This window comes from Lontra canadensis, unplaced genomic scaffold (genome assembly GCF_010015895.1).
Source record: "Lontra canadensis isolate GAN:19392208 unplaced genomic scaffold, GSC_riverotter_1.0 scaffold41, whole genome shotgun sequence".
Classification (NCBI taxonomy): Eukaryota; Metazoa; Chordata; class Mammalia; order Carnivora; family Mustelidae; genus Lontra; species Lontra canadensis.
The window spans coordinates 3,267,328-3,282,199 of NW_022631035.1; the positions used below are offsets into that span (position 1 = coordinate 3,267,328).

Here is a 14,872-nt window from a genome sequence, read left to right on the forward strand (position 1 = left end):
GTCACCGAGCCTCACGGGTCAGCCTCCAGGAGCCACTGTCTCATGTCACCTTTTTTCTCTTTCATGCTTTTCTGGACCGTGTATAAACTTCTTCGTTAGAACTTTATTATTGCCTCATTTGTATCATCTCTGTAAAAATCTCGTTGGAGATGTACGTAGTGCTTTTAGGACCTGTGACGTACGCACCGGGGAGAGACCTCTCCCTGCTGGGGTCTTCCCGCCTCTGCTCAGGTCTCCCTTTGTTTTCCGGGTGACTCTGTCCTGCCCGTGTGAGACACCGGCCCTGCCACATGCTGGCTCTGGGGGTTTGGGGCTTGGGGGTAGAGGAGGATTGGTCCAGAGAAGCCAGTCACAACAGAATCAGCAGCGCGACCAGGAGGCGGGGATCTGTTTACTAGAGGGACAAGTGCCACCGGAAACCTTCCCAGTGTCAGGGGTTCCCAGCCAAAGCCCCCACCCCCACGGATCACATCTCCTTCCCAGCTCATTCTGGAGAAGGAGAAGTGCCGCCCGGGGTCTCGAGGGCAGAGGCCGCGGCACCGAGCTTCATCGTCTCCTGCTGCCGCCTCATGGCTGTCCTCCCTGCGGTGCTGCTCCCGGCTCGGCCGTGCCCTCTGCCAAGGCCAGGAGGTGGAGAACCCCGAGAGCAGCCTCTTAGAATGGAAGGCCTAGGGCGCTGGGCCTACGCTGGGAGGGGGCCCTGTCCCCACGGCCAGGCCTCTGTGCCTGCCCCAGCTGCGGCCTGCCCGTGAGCGGCCGCCGCGACCGGCCAGGACGCAGAAGGTGGGTGCCCAGCCCGGGGCCGCCTCCCTTCCTCAGTTTCTCTCAGACTTCGGGAAGCCTTCTCTGGACCCCGGGCAGCTCCGATAAGGGTCGGTTTCTGGTTCTGGGAACCAGGTTCTCCCACTTGGGGCTCGGAGGAGACACTGCTGCTCTCTCAAGAGGTCTGCAGGCCCTTCTCTGTGGGACAGATGTCATTCTTCGCCTCTCGCAAGAAGTGGTTATGCTTTAGCTTTTACTAAAGAAAAATAAAGCACGTCTCAGTGTCAGGAATGGAGTACAGCTGTTGACGCTCTGTGCCCCAGTTGCCATGTGCCAGGAACCGGGGGATTGAGACCCGGGCTCTCTGTCCATTGTGCGTGCTGGGGCGTGGGGCTTTGCCCACCTCAGCTGGGGCCTTGCCTCCCGCCGAGGATTAGCACCCTCGGGCGCTTGACGAGTTGAAAGGTGGGAATTTACCTCTGATGACGGAGTATGTGGTGCGGACTGCCCCGCACGCGTGCTGGGGGTCCCTGGGGCCGGCTCCGTGTGCCCGAGGCCGCGCTGGCGGGAGGAGGGCAGGACGTGAGCTCTGCACAGGGGCGTCTCATGCCAGCCTGCGGCGGGGAGCTGGGGGCCCCTGGCAGGGGCAGAATCTAGAGGTCTTCGTGTCAGAGTCAGAGGACACGGTGTGGCTCCGGCTTCTCCCCGCCTTTCTGGAGGGTTCGCCCCTTTCCCTCACGTGCCTGTCCCTCTCCCCAGCCTGGAGCACCCTCTCCCTCCTGGCTCCGGCCTTCAGAGCAGGCTGCAGCCTCAGCCCCCGTGGGCAGCCTGCTGGCATGTGGCCGCCGTGTTCACCTGTTGCCATCGTCCTCTCACTTACCTGCCTGATTCTCCTTCCAAGGGAATAGTGACACGTAAGCTCTTTGGGGGCTGAACCATGTCTCGCCATCTCTGTATCTTCTTGGTAGCTAACAGGGCGCCTTGCTTATGGTGGTACACTTTTTTTTTTTTTTTTTTTAAAGATTGTTGAATTAACAGTCTGAGAAAACCATTTTTAAAAACTCTTATTCTCTCTCTCGGTGGATTTCCTGAGATGACTAGTTAGGCTGTGAACGGTCTTTGTGTTTGATCGCTGTGATTTCATGAACTTGATCTGGGGCTATTTCAGCATCTGTCCTCTCCGTACACGAGGAGGACCACCCTGCAGCCGTTCTGTCCGTAGCTTACTGCTCTGACTTCTTGTCTGTTCACGTCCTGGGTCCTGTGGTCTGTGCTGAGAATTGACTGTCCTGGGTTCTGCTTGCAGCCGCCTGTGGCCTGGGTTCAGGCTGAACCTTTGCCCCGGCTCCCAGGCCTCTGGGCTTGGCAGGTCCTCCAATGGCTGGGCGGCCGTGGGCGTGGTCACCTGGGGGCACCGTGACGGCGTCTCAGGCAGGAGGTGAGAGGTCGGCAGCCACCAGCAGGGACCTGTCGGTCCCTGCTCTGTGTGTGTTTGTGTACAAACCAGTGGTGTTGCCTCAGAACAGCAAGGAGAGCCCCGGTTATTTACGTAGAGCAGGGGCTACTGCTGGACAGAGGAGCCCCCTGGAAGGATAGCGCGTCGCCCGACGGTAGGCTGCATGAGTGGACACAGAGGGGCGGCGTGGGTTGAGATGCTTAGGTGACGGTCACAGCACGTGTGGAATGAGAGGGGAATCTGTCTGCTGTGGCCCCAGAGTCTTCCCTGCAAGTGGTAGCTTTTGAGGGATGGTGAGCATGAGTCCCTAGACACAAGGAAGTGAAGGGAGACTGGGAGTGAGAATGGGGAGGACCCTCCCTGGGGCGGGCCGGAGTGGCTGGCTTTCCAGGTGGTGGGACTGTGTCGGGTGGGGACTCCAGGTGCGCCTCCGTTGAAAGCTCGTTCCTTTTGCAGCCCAAAGCAGAGGGTTCACGAGTATTTCTGAGGTTTATTTTTCATGGACTTGGTAAGATTTTACAGATGAGAACTGCCATTTTGGCACAGAAGTAAAATAGTTCCTATTATGGCTATTTCTTCAAAGATAGAGGCTGGGCTACAGAGTTGGGATATTTGGGTCAGGTCTGGCGACCCTGTGCTGGTGACAAGGAATCCCCAGGGGCATGCAGCCTCTGTTAGTAGGACGAGGGGTGGGGTGGGGCCAGGCCTTGCCGGGGGTGCCTCCTCTCAGCAGCTTCCTAAGGACCGAAGCCTGGAAGTTGGTTGGGGGGCGTGGGGATGGTTTTGTCTTCTCCGTTGTTGGTCATGGGGAGCAGTGGTTGTTAAGCAGGGCAGTTCTGCCTTCCGGGGGACATGTGGCAACGCCTAGAGACACTGTGGGTTGTCCCATCCGGAGGTGAGGTGGTGGGCGTGCTCAGCTCAACCCCCTGCTTTGCCTGGACGCCCTTGTGACGGAGAGCGAGCCAGCAGGAGGTCACAGAGCCCCAAGCTGGTGTCATGGTTTCTCTTCTCTTTTTCCTCCAAAGTGCTGCTTTGTAGATTGTAGAACCTTGATTGTAGAACCTTGTGTCTCTTCCCTCACCAGCCAAAGACAGCTGCCTCGAGTCATCTCGTGCTCCGGTCTAACGTGGAACCCACGTCCTGGGTGCTGGGGCTCCAAGTCTGTGTGTTTAAGGGTGCCCGTGGGTTGTCCCCGGGTCCTCTGAGTTTGAGAGCCACGGCTCTCGGGCTGCGGTGATGTTTCATGTCACCGGCCTCTTTACGGTACTGTCCCCGAGATCAGCCTGCTGAGCTGCTGCTAACCAGAATATGCCGGAATGTGGTGCTGCCACCTCCGGTGTGGGAGTGGGAGGCCAGGCCTCTGCTGGAAAGGCTGGAGCACACTTGTGTGGAGACGCGAGGCCTGGGCCCCGGAGCACGGGGGCCTTTGGTCAGCATGACTGCCTGCTCCTGGGGTGCAAAGCAGGAGGAGGGGTGGCCAGGTGCCCAGTGTGATGGAACAGCCTCCCCCCCGCCCCGTAGGTCTGCCCCCTCGTCCATCCACTCAGTAATGAGAGGGCACCTCAGGGAAGGGTTAACATCCTCCCAGGGAAGCAGCCATCAGCCTTCTGCTTCTGGGGTAGAGGAAAGCAAGTGCAGCCTGCGAGCGATCTGCACCCCTCCCCCAGGAGGCCGCGTGGGGGGTAGTAGGAGGGGCCCGGCTGTAATCGCATTCATGGAAATACGCCCGCGAGGAGCTGAGCCGAGCGGCACACACGCCGAGTGTCACCCGGGCAGCAGCTCCGCGGCCATCTCTGTCCCCACCAGCCTTCCCCGCCAGGACCGGCTCCCTCTCCGTCCTCGGTTTCCACTCGGCTTTTGTTCCCGGCCGCCTCCCCGACCCTGGCTGTGCCGGCGCACATGCCGTGCTGGCTCCGTCCCTCCGTCCTCCGGGGGCTGCGGGAGCTCCCGGGAGTCTGGCGCCCTGGGGCCGCGGTGCCGGCCCACCATGGCCTCTGAAGCGGAGAGCGGCGAGCGGCCCAGGCTTTGACGGGGGCTGCGGGGGCTGCCGGAGAGGGGACTCGCCTTGGGTAAGAGGCCGGGCGGTGGCGCGTGAGCTCGGCGCGCGGGGCGTCATGCGGAGTGTGCGGTCCGCTCGGGTGTGCTCCGCTGCGGGCCTCTCCCCCTCCTGGCAGCAGAGCCCGGGATGTGCTGCGCACGCGGCCGTCTCTGCATGACCGCCTCGGGGTTCTGCGTGTTCTCTCCTCCTAGGGTTTTCCACTGGCTTCTTGGGGTAGATGTTCCAGTATTCAGTGTGGTTTTTTTCTAGGCCTGAGGTTCAGGAGCAAGCTGATGGCCAATTTTGGTGGCCCCGGTTCGGCGAGGTGACAGGACAGCAGGAAGAGAGGGACGGATGCAGGGCGATCCTCTCCCCTCTGGACCCAGGCCCTGACCTTGCGTGACTCTGAGGACCTTGGAGCCACTCCTGGGAGTGGGTAGCCCTCCTCCCAGCAGTACGCCCAGGAAAGGAGTTGGAATTGCACATTTCATTGGATCCTAGGGGTCCGTTCCAGCGATCAGACGGACAGAGAATATTTTAGTGTGCCAAAAAATGAAGGTTTTACCAAGAGCTGGCATACAAATAGGTTTTAAGAGCAGGTGAAGTGAGAGAAAACTGACCTCTTAAAACCACCCCCACAAGCCTCTGTTTTGGACTGAAAGGGGTGTGGCCACACAGCTGTGCCATGGAAGGGGTGCCGCATCCGGCACAGGGGTGTTCCTGGAGCCCTTCCCTTAGGAGAAAGGGCGGCGAGCTCAGATGACTTGGTCTGTCTGTTGGGTAGGGAATTCCCAGGGTTTCCCCAAGAGCTGAGCACTCTGCCTCTGTCTTAAGGGGGCCAGGCAAGAAAATGGTTGTCCCCTGTTGAGCTGGTTCCAGCTCTGCTTTCCGTTCCTGTGATCTTTTAAAGACAGCCTTGCAGACAGAGAGAGTCCTGCTGCAGAGCTCCAGCCGGAGCAGATCTTATCGCTGTCAGGCTTGAGAAAAGGTGGAGAGGGTTTCTAGATTGTTCTCTAGTTTTTACCTTTCATTGAAAGCAGATGTTAACTTTGTTTTTCTTTTTCTTTTTTTTTTTTTTAAGATTTTATTTATTTATTTGACAGAGATCACAAGTGGGCAGAGAGGCAGGTGGGGTGGGAAGGGAGCAGGCTCCCTGCTCAGTGGACCCTGGGATCATGACCTGAGCTGAAAGCTGAGCCACCCAGGTGCCCCTAACTTTGTTTTTCTAAACCAAAGTTTAAGGATACAATTTTATGATTTCGTCCCTTTTTCTACCTTGAAATTTGACCTCATCTCCCTTTTTGGCTGGTTAGTGCTGGAGTCTTAGGACTTACTGGATAAAATGTGTCAGTCCACTTCTGTGTGTAAGGTAAGAGGACAGAATACCCTTTCCCCCACTAAGTTTATGGGGCTGTGTGGGTTTGTTTTCATTTTTTAATAAAGCTTTTGTTTCTAAGTGATCTCTACACCCAACATGGGGCTCGAACTCACAACCCTGCCATCGCGAGTTGCCGCAGTACCTGAGCCAGCTGGGTGTCTGTGGGGCTGTTTGATACCTGTCCTCTTGTTTGAGAAGGGCCGGGATGATGACCTCCCATTCCAGTTGGGGCAGGGTGAGGGGTTGGCCGGAGATCCTGGAATGACCTGGCGAGGAAAGCCCCCAGCAGCGGTCCTCCTCCCACCCTCAACGCCGGGTAGCTTCTCTGGACTAATGAGCCGGCTCCAAGACTGAGGCGGGAACAGAGCTTTTCTTTTTCTTTCTTTTTTAATTTCCTTATTTGACAGAGAGAGATCACAAGCAGGCAGAGAGGCAGGCTGAGAGAGAGGGGGAGGCAGGCTTCCTGCTGAGCAGAGAGCCATATGCGGGGCTCGATCCCAGGACCCTGAGATCATGACCTGAGCCGAAGGCAGAGGCTTAACCCACTGAGCCACCCAGGAGCCCCCCTGGAACAGTTTTTCTTAAAGATGCAGAAAATGGCAGTAAAATCATTAATGTATCTGTCCTTCCTCCTAAGTAGGAGACTTGGTGGCTTTTGTGTGGAGAGAAGTTAAACTGGACTAGTAAATGTTCGTGTGGCCGTTTGCTAGAGGGACGCTGGCCTCTCTGTGCTGAGTATCAGCTGTGAGCCACGTGCTGATCTCACTCCTGGTCGCGTTTTGTGCTCAAGTTCCTTCAAAATCTAGGCGGGGCCGCCCGGGTGGCTCCGTCCGTTGAGTGTTGGACTTTGGGTTTCAGCTCAGGTCGTGATCTCCGGGTCATGAGATCAGGCCCTGCACTCAGCAGGGAATCTGCTTGGGACTGTCTCTCCCTCTGCCGCTCCTCCCTCCCTCTCCCCACCCTGAAAATAAATAAATAAACCTTCAAAAAAATAAAATCTCCTAGGCCATAAATTGGTAGTGAGACATGCCGTAAGTCGGTCGGGGGAGAGGAGCACAGTAAGCAGAAATCAGGGAGTCAAGATATTGCCATTAACTTTCCGTATGTTTAGTTTACTTTTCATGATGGTGACGTACACGTGAAATAACATTGATGGTCGTAAGCAGACAGTTCGGTAGCGCTCCAGATAGTCCGTGTTGTGCAGCCAGGCTCCAGAAGTTTCCACCTTGTAAAATGGAAACTCGGTCCCTGGTCAGCACCGCCCCCCCAGTTCCCTGCCCCCGGCCCCTGGCAGCCTCCATCCTACTCTCTGTCTGTGGATTTGGCTGCTCTGGGGACCTCAGGGAGGTTGAATCCTTCAGCAAGTGGCCTTTTATGGCTGGCTGCTTTCACTGAGCCTGCTGTCCTCAGGGTTCCCCTGGGTTGTAGCCGGTGTCAGGCTGTCCTTTCTTGGCGTGGAATGACACTGTATGCAGGTTAGAAAGAATGCCCGGTCTTGACTTAGTAGGAAGGAAGAGTCACCGGTTTTCCGAAGTCAGCAGACTTTCTGTAAAGGTCTGATGTGATCATCGGCACTGCTGGTTCACCGGCGCAGCCTGGTTCCGGCTCTGGGCCCATGGGTGTGCTGTGTCCGTCCTCCCTCCCTTGCCCTCTGGGTGTGCTGGCCGTCCTGAGGCCCGTCCTGAGGCCTGTCCCTGTCTCGGGACCGAGGCTTTCACTGCAGTTCCTTAGTCATCGCAGCTTTTTGTGTTCCGTGTCCCCGTGTTGCTCTTTGCTGAGAGCTGCTCTGTGTGTGGGTCGCCGCCTTATCCCTGCCGCAAAGATCTGACCCCAGGTGTTCTGGTGTCGGTTTGGGATTGAGAGGTTTGTGAAAGTTTGTTGAATGCTGGTCTCCAGTGCCCAAGTTCCTTCTAATCTCTTGAGTCTTTCACATTGTAAGTCACTGGGATTTCCTGGGAGACCAGGTGACTCAGCCCGTTGGGTGCGGCAGCGTGAGGCATCGAACCTGTAGGATCTGCACAGGTCCGAGGTTGGTAGACGCAGGCCCTTCCACCTTTAAGTCTCTGGAGGGGAGGAAACCGCCTTTCCTCCCATGGACGGCATCCCAGATGTGTCCTCTCGAACCCAGAAGCTGTTAGTAAGTGGCTGGGTTCTCTCTAGAGCTGGCAGCACTTTCTAGAGAGGGTATAAGAAAGCACGTACTTTGCCACTGCTGCTCTGTTCTAGCTGGGGCTCCCAGTCGGGTGTCTGAGGCTGTGTATTTTCAGTCTCCTAAAACACACAGATCTGCGAAGGCTTGGCCCTGCTTACACCAGCGGGTACCTCTGGTCCCGGGGAGTGTCCAGACACACCGCTGCCCTCCCTAGCCTGGGTGGGAACTTGGTCTATCGGGTGTTCTCTCCTGCCTGTTCATCTTCTCCAGGCATGGGGGGTAAGAAGGACCTTTCTAGATTCTTGGCCTCCCTTCTTAAAACATTTCCCTGCTGTGCTGGTTTAAATTTGGACCCCTCTTCTCCACTGAAAGGCAGGGGCTATATATAAGAAGGCGACGGCTGATGGTCACGGTTGGAAAAACAAGGCGAGTGGCGTGCTTTAGAGCCAGGCAGAGGGATCTGGTGTTGCCGGAGGACCTCCGTGAGTGGCGTCTCCGTCCCGAAGCACACCTTTAACACTGCCAGGGATGTAGGACAGAGTGGTCCGTGCTGGCCCGCGGCCGCCTGTGCTCCTGCTGAGCAGAAACTGCCTTCAGAAGAACTGCTTTCTCAGTTGGACTTCATGGCGGATCGCTGGGCACCTGCTCCTGCCTGCAGAGGGGGGCTGCGGAGGGGGAGCCGCCGAGCCCAGCGGGATTGCAGCCGTGTGCTTGTTGATGGGAGCTGTCCCTTTAAGACAGTCCTCCTTTGTACTTGCTGGATGGGGCACATTGCAGCTCTGGGGCTCTGCGACTGGTAAAATCTGCAGAGCAACATTTAAATAAAGAAATAAATGGAAGCTTCCCTTGTGTGGGTTTTCTATTCACAGCTGAGCACAATGGTCCCTTGTTGTCCACACTTTAATCCCCTGCATTGAATTGGACCCCTGCAAGGGACTGGGGAGGGCCCATCCTTCACTGGCCCCCTTGCTGGAAGGGGGACACCTTGTAAATTAACCTTCGCGGGAGTGTGTTCGGGAGGCCTCTAGACCCCCAGGCGCTCTGCCCCCCATCTTTTGTGCTCGGGCTGCTGCCTCACTGGTTGCCATTCTTTTCTAGAGAAGGGGGCTTAGCCGCCTTCCTGGCACAGAAGCGTGCTGCAGCCACGTGGCAGTCGGGGGAGGGAGGAGTTGTTTGTTTCTCTGCCATCTGGCCCGTCAGCCGATCGTTTCTGTTTAACCCTCATGGCTTCGAGGGAAAGCCGCTGCACTGGTACGTGCCCTCGCTGGGGCCCAGGCTGCTTTTCCAGGCACGTGGGGTGTGGGACGTGCGCGACTGTGCCTTGCCTTCCTGCCCTGGCATGGCCTGCCCCATCCTGGGGGTCGCACACCCCCTCCCTCCCCAGCCGTGGTTTGGATCCTCTCTGCTGTTAAGTGAAGGGAAGCATTTTCTCCATGGCGTTGACTTTCCTCCGGAGCAGTGGGTGCACCTGGGCTTGAAGTGAGGAGGCGACCTGCCCTTGATGAGTTTCAGTGCGGGAGGCACGTGGGTTGGGGTGCTGGGTTTTCTTCTGGTCGCAGGGGGAGCTGCATGAGACAGATGAGATGCAAACCAGCCCTTCTGTGAAAGTTCTCAGGTGATTTGCTGAACCCGAAGGCAAGCAGCGCCGTGACCGCAGGCGGCTCAGGCTGGCACGCGGTGGGCGGTGGGATCCTGCGGCTGATGTCGGGAGGTCGGCGCACGCGTGAACACATTTTGTTTATTCTGCTGCTGTGCGGGTCCCTTCTGACCTCGGGCCGCAGAAGGCCTGTCTTCTCTGGGGACCCCAGACAAATGTTTTTATAAAGTTTTCATTTTAAAAGTGCAGGAGTATTGGGTTACCTGGGTGGCTCAGGTCATGATTCTGGGGTCCTGGGGTGGGGGGTGTCCCTGTCAGTGGGGAGCCTGCTTCTCCCTCTCCCTCTGCCCACCCCCACCTCTGCTTTCTTGTGCGTACTCTCTCTCAAAAAGTAAATAAAATCTTTTTTAAAATGCAGTAGTGCCTACATGTATTTTTTGAGCCAGTATTTAGGGCTCATAGGACCCACCTCTCTATTCGCAGACCCACTCCCCAGAAGCAGCCGCTAGTCATTCACTTTCTCTGGCTGTTTTCTTCTGGTAGGTGCCGCCAAGTGCACGTTAATGTTCTCATCCCACTGATGGGTTTATCAAAGTCAGAGATGGTCCCTCGACCCCTCCCGCTTCACATCGTTCTCTCCGCTCTCTCGCTGTCCATTCTGGATGGTTCCTCAGTGTTTGGTTCCTTTGTTTCCACTTCTGGGACTTGCATACACATATTTACAGCTTCATTTTCTTGTTCATTGATCTGTTAGCTCTGTCCCTGGTTTTGTAAGCAGGTGCCGTGGGGACCCGCCTTGCCTTCCCCACCCCTCGCTCTGGCCTGCACCACGATAGCACGTGACTGCGGGCCGCCTTCAGGCCGTGTCTGCGGTCCAGCTCCGGAGGTTGAGAGGCCGTGCGCACCGCTGCACGGATGTACTTGCTGCTCGGCCTGGCGCGCTCTCGGCCGCTGCCCCCGGCGAGGAGGCCCAGAGGACTCTGCTTCCTCGCCTCCCCTGAACACTGCCCGCTGTGGCCGCCTCGCGATCCCCTTCATGTTTGCTCTGTGTCCTGGGATCCTCTTTGTTCGTTGAGAGAAGGCCCCGTGGTGCCTCCACATCTTAGAAATGCTTCTCGGTGGTCTTCCCATCCCTTCTCTGGGAGGGGCTGCTTGCAGGCCGCCGGTCACCTTCCCGTCCACGCACGAGAGCGTGCACACGTGCGCACGCGCTCCCTCGGGCTCCCGAGGCTGCTCCTGCCCCGTCCTGGTGTGCGCGTCTTCCTCCTCCCGAAGGAGCTCTCCTGTGTTTGAAATGATCCTGTTTTGTCTTCTGCATCGACTGTGAATTAATTCTAGGGTCAAAGTCATTTTTATTTAGACCCTCGAAAGCCCCTCCTCTGTCTCCCACTGTCACACCGGCCGCCTCCTCCCCTTCCTGCTCATGGAGGGTTAGGATCATCTCGAATCCTCTGACTTGGGGATTTTTACGTGAGTGTCTCCCCGAGCGAGTCCATCTCTGCTTCTGTCTTCAGGTCTCTTTGCTCTTAGTTCTGCACGTGCCCCCTCTATCTCTTAACCCCTTTTTGGTGGGAGAAAGCTGGGGGACAAAAATACGTTTAATTTCCAGGAGCGTATTGTTCAACTGTCCCTTTTTCAGAGATTTCTGTTCTTTTGAAGTTTCCTTTTGTTCGGCTCCAGGATGGGTTTTCTGTTCCCTGCCTTGCTGGTGCTCGTCTGGGCTGCAGGTTCCGCCATCTCTGTGGTGTAAGACGCGGTGGCAGAAGGTCGAGTGGGCGCTCCGTGTGTGGGGCGGGCCTCGTGTGCATCGAGGCCCTGCTTTCGTCTGGTTGGCGGGACCCGGCTTCGCCGGAAGGGCAGTGCCCGGTCTCCCGGCTCAGCTGCTTGCTCAGGGGTTTTGTTCGGCCGGGGGTGCGGACATCCGCAGCCTGTGCTCTGTCAGGCACTGCGCCGGGCTCTGCAGACCTGGCCGGGACGGGCCCCCGCGGCCCCTGGAAGGGGGAGTTGGCACTCTGCTCTCTGTCCCAGAAGTTTGTTGAAACCTCTTCTGCCATAGGCCCCTCTCCATGACTTTTTGGTGTTGGAGGTTTATAGCTTTTAAAAAATTCCTTTACTCTTTCCAAGATCGTGTGCTGGCAGGGGCAGGATCAGCAGCAGGTTCTGAATGGGTGCCCCAGAGGCTAGATGGTGACCTTCCCAAAGAGTGGTCATGCGCAGAGGCTAACCAGGACCGGGTGAGTGTGAGGTTCTGGAAAGAAAGCAACCGCAGAGATTTTCCACTCTGGAAGGAGAAACACTGGCTTTTCCGGGCGCATATGGCCCAAATAGCTATTACAAATGAGCTGTTGCCTCAAATGTCCAAAACCGTGTTATGTTAGAAGAATACTTGTCTTCTAGAACCTCAGGAAATTATTTCTTAAAGGGATCCTCCAGTCTTCATGGGGTACAGAGTCTCCTCTGTGAGATGGAGAGAAACTAGAGTGCCCTGCTTCCAGTGTGCTTTTCTCGAGAACGGAGCACGCGTCCGTACGGGCTCCTGCTCCAGAGTGCGTGCGCCGCCCCCCCCCCCCCCCCCCCCCCCCGAGCCGATGGGTCCAGCTGCTCAGGCGGCGCTGCTGAGCGTTCCCTGGAGTTCCAGGGATGCAGCGAGGCCACTCTCGGAAGGTGACCTGGGCTGGATTTCCGTCATCTGCCGGAACCCTCTAACCTCCGACATTGGTGCCTCCTACTGTGGGACTCGGTGCGTTAGACTGTGCCATCCCAGCCACCATGAAGAAAACGAAGGGTAAAAGGATAGAAAATGCCAGTGGCTGTCCCATGAAGAAGGTACATTTTTGGTACTGTTGTGTATGGAGATCAGGCCGTGATAGCAAATGCATGTTTTAGTGCATCTTGGGGAAGTTTAAAAGATACTTTTCTAGAGAAGGGTTAGGGGAACTCTGCGTAAAGGAAAAGTTAGGGGCACCTGGGTGGCTTGGTTGGTTGAGCGCGCAACTCTTGATCTCAGCTCAGGTCTTGATCTCAGGGTTGTGGGTTGAAGCCCCACGTTGGGCTCCGCGCTGGGTGTGCGGCCTGCTTAAAAAAAAAAAAGGCCAGCTTATCTTATGGAGGTAGTCGACCTGTGCTCTACACATCATCTTTGTCGCTTCTGCCCTCTCGTGTTGTCTTCTGTGATTTGTATAAACTGTTTGGGGAAAGTAAGTGGCTGTGACCGCAGTAGTGTCTCAGTGTCGCAGAAACACAGTTGTGGGTCCTGTGCTTTCAGGCAGAGCTGCTGTCCCTGCTCCACGCTGTTGGCGCAAATGTAGTCTGAGCCACAAAATGCAGCGTTACTTTCTGTATGTAGCCCACGTGGAGCGGTTGAAATTGTGTATTTTACTCATCAAGTAATGAGTTCCGCATGCGGTCGATGTAAAATGCACCACGGGGGCATTTGTACCTTGCGCACGAGCTGTGGCGTGGATCGCACGCAGTCCTCACGCGGGCCTGGTGCCATGTCACGGGCTCCGTCGCCACGGTTCGGACTCGTGCCGCCACCGGCCCTGTCTGGAAACACCCGCCTGCTGCCCCCTCCATCCAGCTGGGAGCCGTTTGCGGTCGCCAACGCTCTCCAGCTTCCGCGGAGCGCCAGGCGGGCTCTGGGCGCTTCCTCGGGTGGCCTCCGTCCACGTGCAGCCCGCCGAGTGCGGGGCCGCGACGCCTGCTCTGCTGCTGAGGACGTGGGCCGGGCGGGCGGCCATGTGTGGCGGGTCGGAGGCGGGATTCGAGCCAAGGGTTTCCTGACCCGAGGGCTTGTGTCCCCTCTGACCGAGGGGCTGCTATCCCAAGTCCCTGCTCCTGGAGGTGAGGAGCTGTGGCCTCGGAGGGGACGTGTCCTGTGATGGGAATTCAGTGACTGTGTTCTCAGGATGGGCTCAGGAGAGCACGTAAGGCCGAGAGCAAAGTCTCAGAGCCAAGCAGGCACTCGGCTGGGCTACATCCTTCTGGGCTTTTTCCCTCTGTGCGGGTTGGTCTGTCCCCTCCCTGTCCCCGAATGGCACAGAAGTGTTCATGTTGTTGTGCAGGGACCACCCCCTCCCCACTTCAGGGAGTCGCAGAAGTGGTTCTGGGTCGCTGGGGAGGTCCACGAGGGGGCCGAGGCCTCAAGAGACGGGTTCACGGGGGCCTGAAGCGTCCCCGCTGACAAGGCTGAAGATGGCCAGGGCTCAGCGGACAGTCCCCTTTTATCCCCGGCCGACCTCATCTGACCTCAGGCAGCCTTTTCTCTCTCGTTTCCATGGCAGGCGCTCTCCAGCGAGCTTTTTCTCTGAGAGCGGGGTGCTGTCTTCCTTCGGGGAAGCTGAGGGAGAATGGGAGCCAGAGCTGTCCCCATTTCCAAAACGGGCTTCTGGTTTCTTCCGTGGCGTCCTTGTCCTTTTGTGGTGTCCGGAGTCTGTTTATTTTTGGTGAGATAAAGCTTTCCTAGTAACATTTCCCTCCTTTCTTGTAGTTCCCAGTGACCTGACCGCAGAGGAGCGCCAGGAACTGGAGAACATCCGGCGGAGAAAGCAGGAGCTGCTGGCCGACATTCAGGTAGGAGGTCACGGCGGGGACGCGTGTGGTGTGACAGGTGTCCTTTACAAAGGTCTCCTCATGACATCTTCGAGTTGACACCAGCCCCCCTCCCTGCCTCAGCGCTGAGCAGAGCGTGGTGACCGACAACCACCTTGGTTTTCCCGGTGAGAAGAGGGAGGCCTGGCTTAGGTGGTTTGTGCAGCCTCACCCGCCTGCTCGGTTGCCAGAACCAGGGGAGCCTAGGCCCCCTGACTCCCACGTGGGCTTCTAACTGCCGAGGGGGGCAGGGGTGAGGGCTCGGGTGCTTGGAACATGGACTTCGGGCTAAGCTAGACCCACGTCCCGTCCTGGCGCTGCCTCTTCCTGGACGAGCGATCTCAGATGAAAGGATTCTTTGAACTTCAGTTTCTTCCGCTGTGAGATGGGCACGAAAGCACCCGTGGGTAGGCTGCTGTCAGGGTTAAACGAGGCCCTGCGCCCCGTGACGTGCTTCAGCCGCAAGCACGGTTCATCCATTTTCTAAGATCCTTTGCGTAACTGTGAAGCTTTGTAGGACGTAAGTCATAGAAGCCGTTGGTTGGGTTATTTTAGCCGTTGGGGCAGTAGATGTTATTCTTGTAGAATTCTTGGCAAAGCCTTTGGCTTTCGGGGGCGGGAAGGGGAGGGAGGGGACATGCCCTGGAACCCCAGAGCTGCAGAGTGTGCGAAGGAAAGACTTGCTCCGGTGTTGACTTCAGTAGAATTTGATCATTTGCATTAATTCTTTGATTCCTGTTTCACTGGTAAATGCTTGGAAGTCTTTCTTTTTTTAATTATTAATTTTTTAAATTACTCTTCAGTGTACTAGAATTCATCGTTTATGCACCACACCCAGTGCTCCATGCAGTCCGTGCCCTCCATAACACCCTCCACCAGGCTCCCCCAACCTCCCACTC

The 14,872-nt window shown here is 57.0% G+C and overlaps 1 protein-coding gene across 5 annotated transcripts in view; it reads left to right on the top strand.

Moving 5' to 3' along the window:
* Positions 1-14,872, top strand: part of CYTH1 (cytohesin 1) — a 76,424-nt gene that overhangs the window by 42,938 nt on the left and 18,614 nt on the right. For 2 of the 5 annotated variants that reach the window (XM_032870477.1, XM_032870479.1), the window contains exons 2-3: positions 9,985-9,987; positions 13,873-13,955. In XM_032870477.1, coding sequence (XP_032726368.1) covers positions 9,985-9,987; positions 13,873-13,955 — 86 coding nt within the window. Of the gene's footprint in view, positions 1-4,141; positions 4,288-9,984; positions 9,988-13,872; positions 13,956-14,872 lie in introns of those variants that run through there. The other 3 variants (XM_032870480.1, XM_032870478.1, XM_032870481.1) reach the window with 2 other exon arrangements.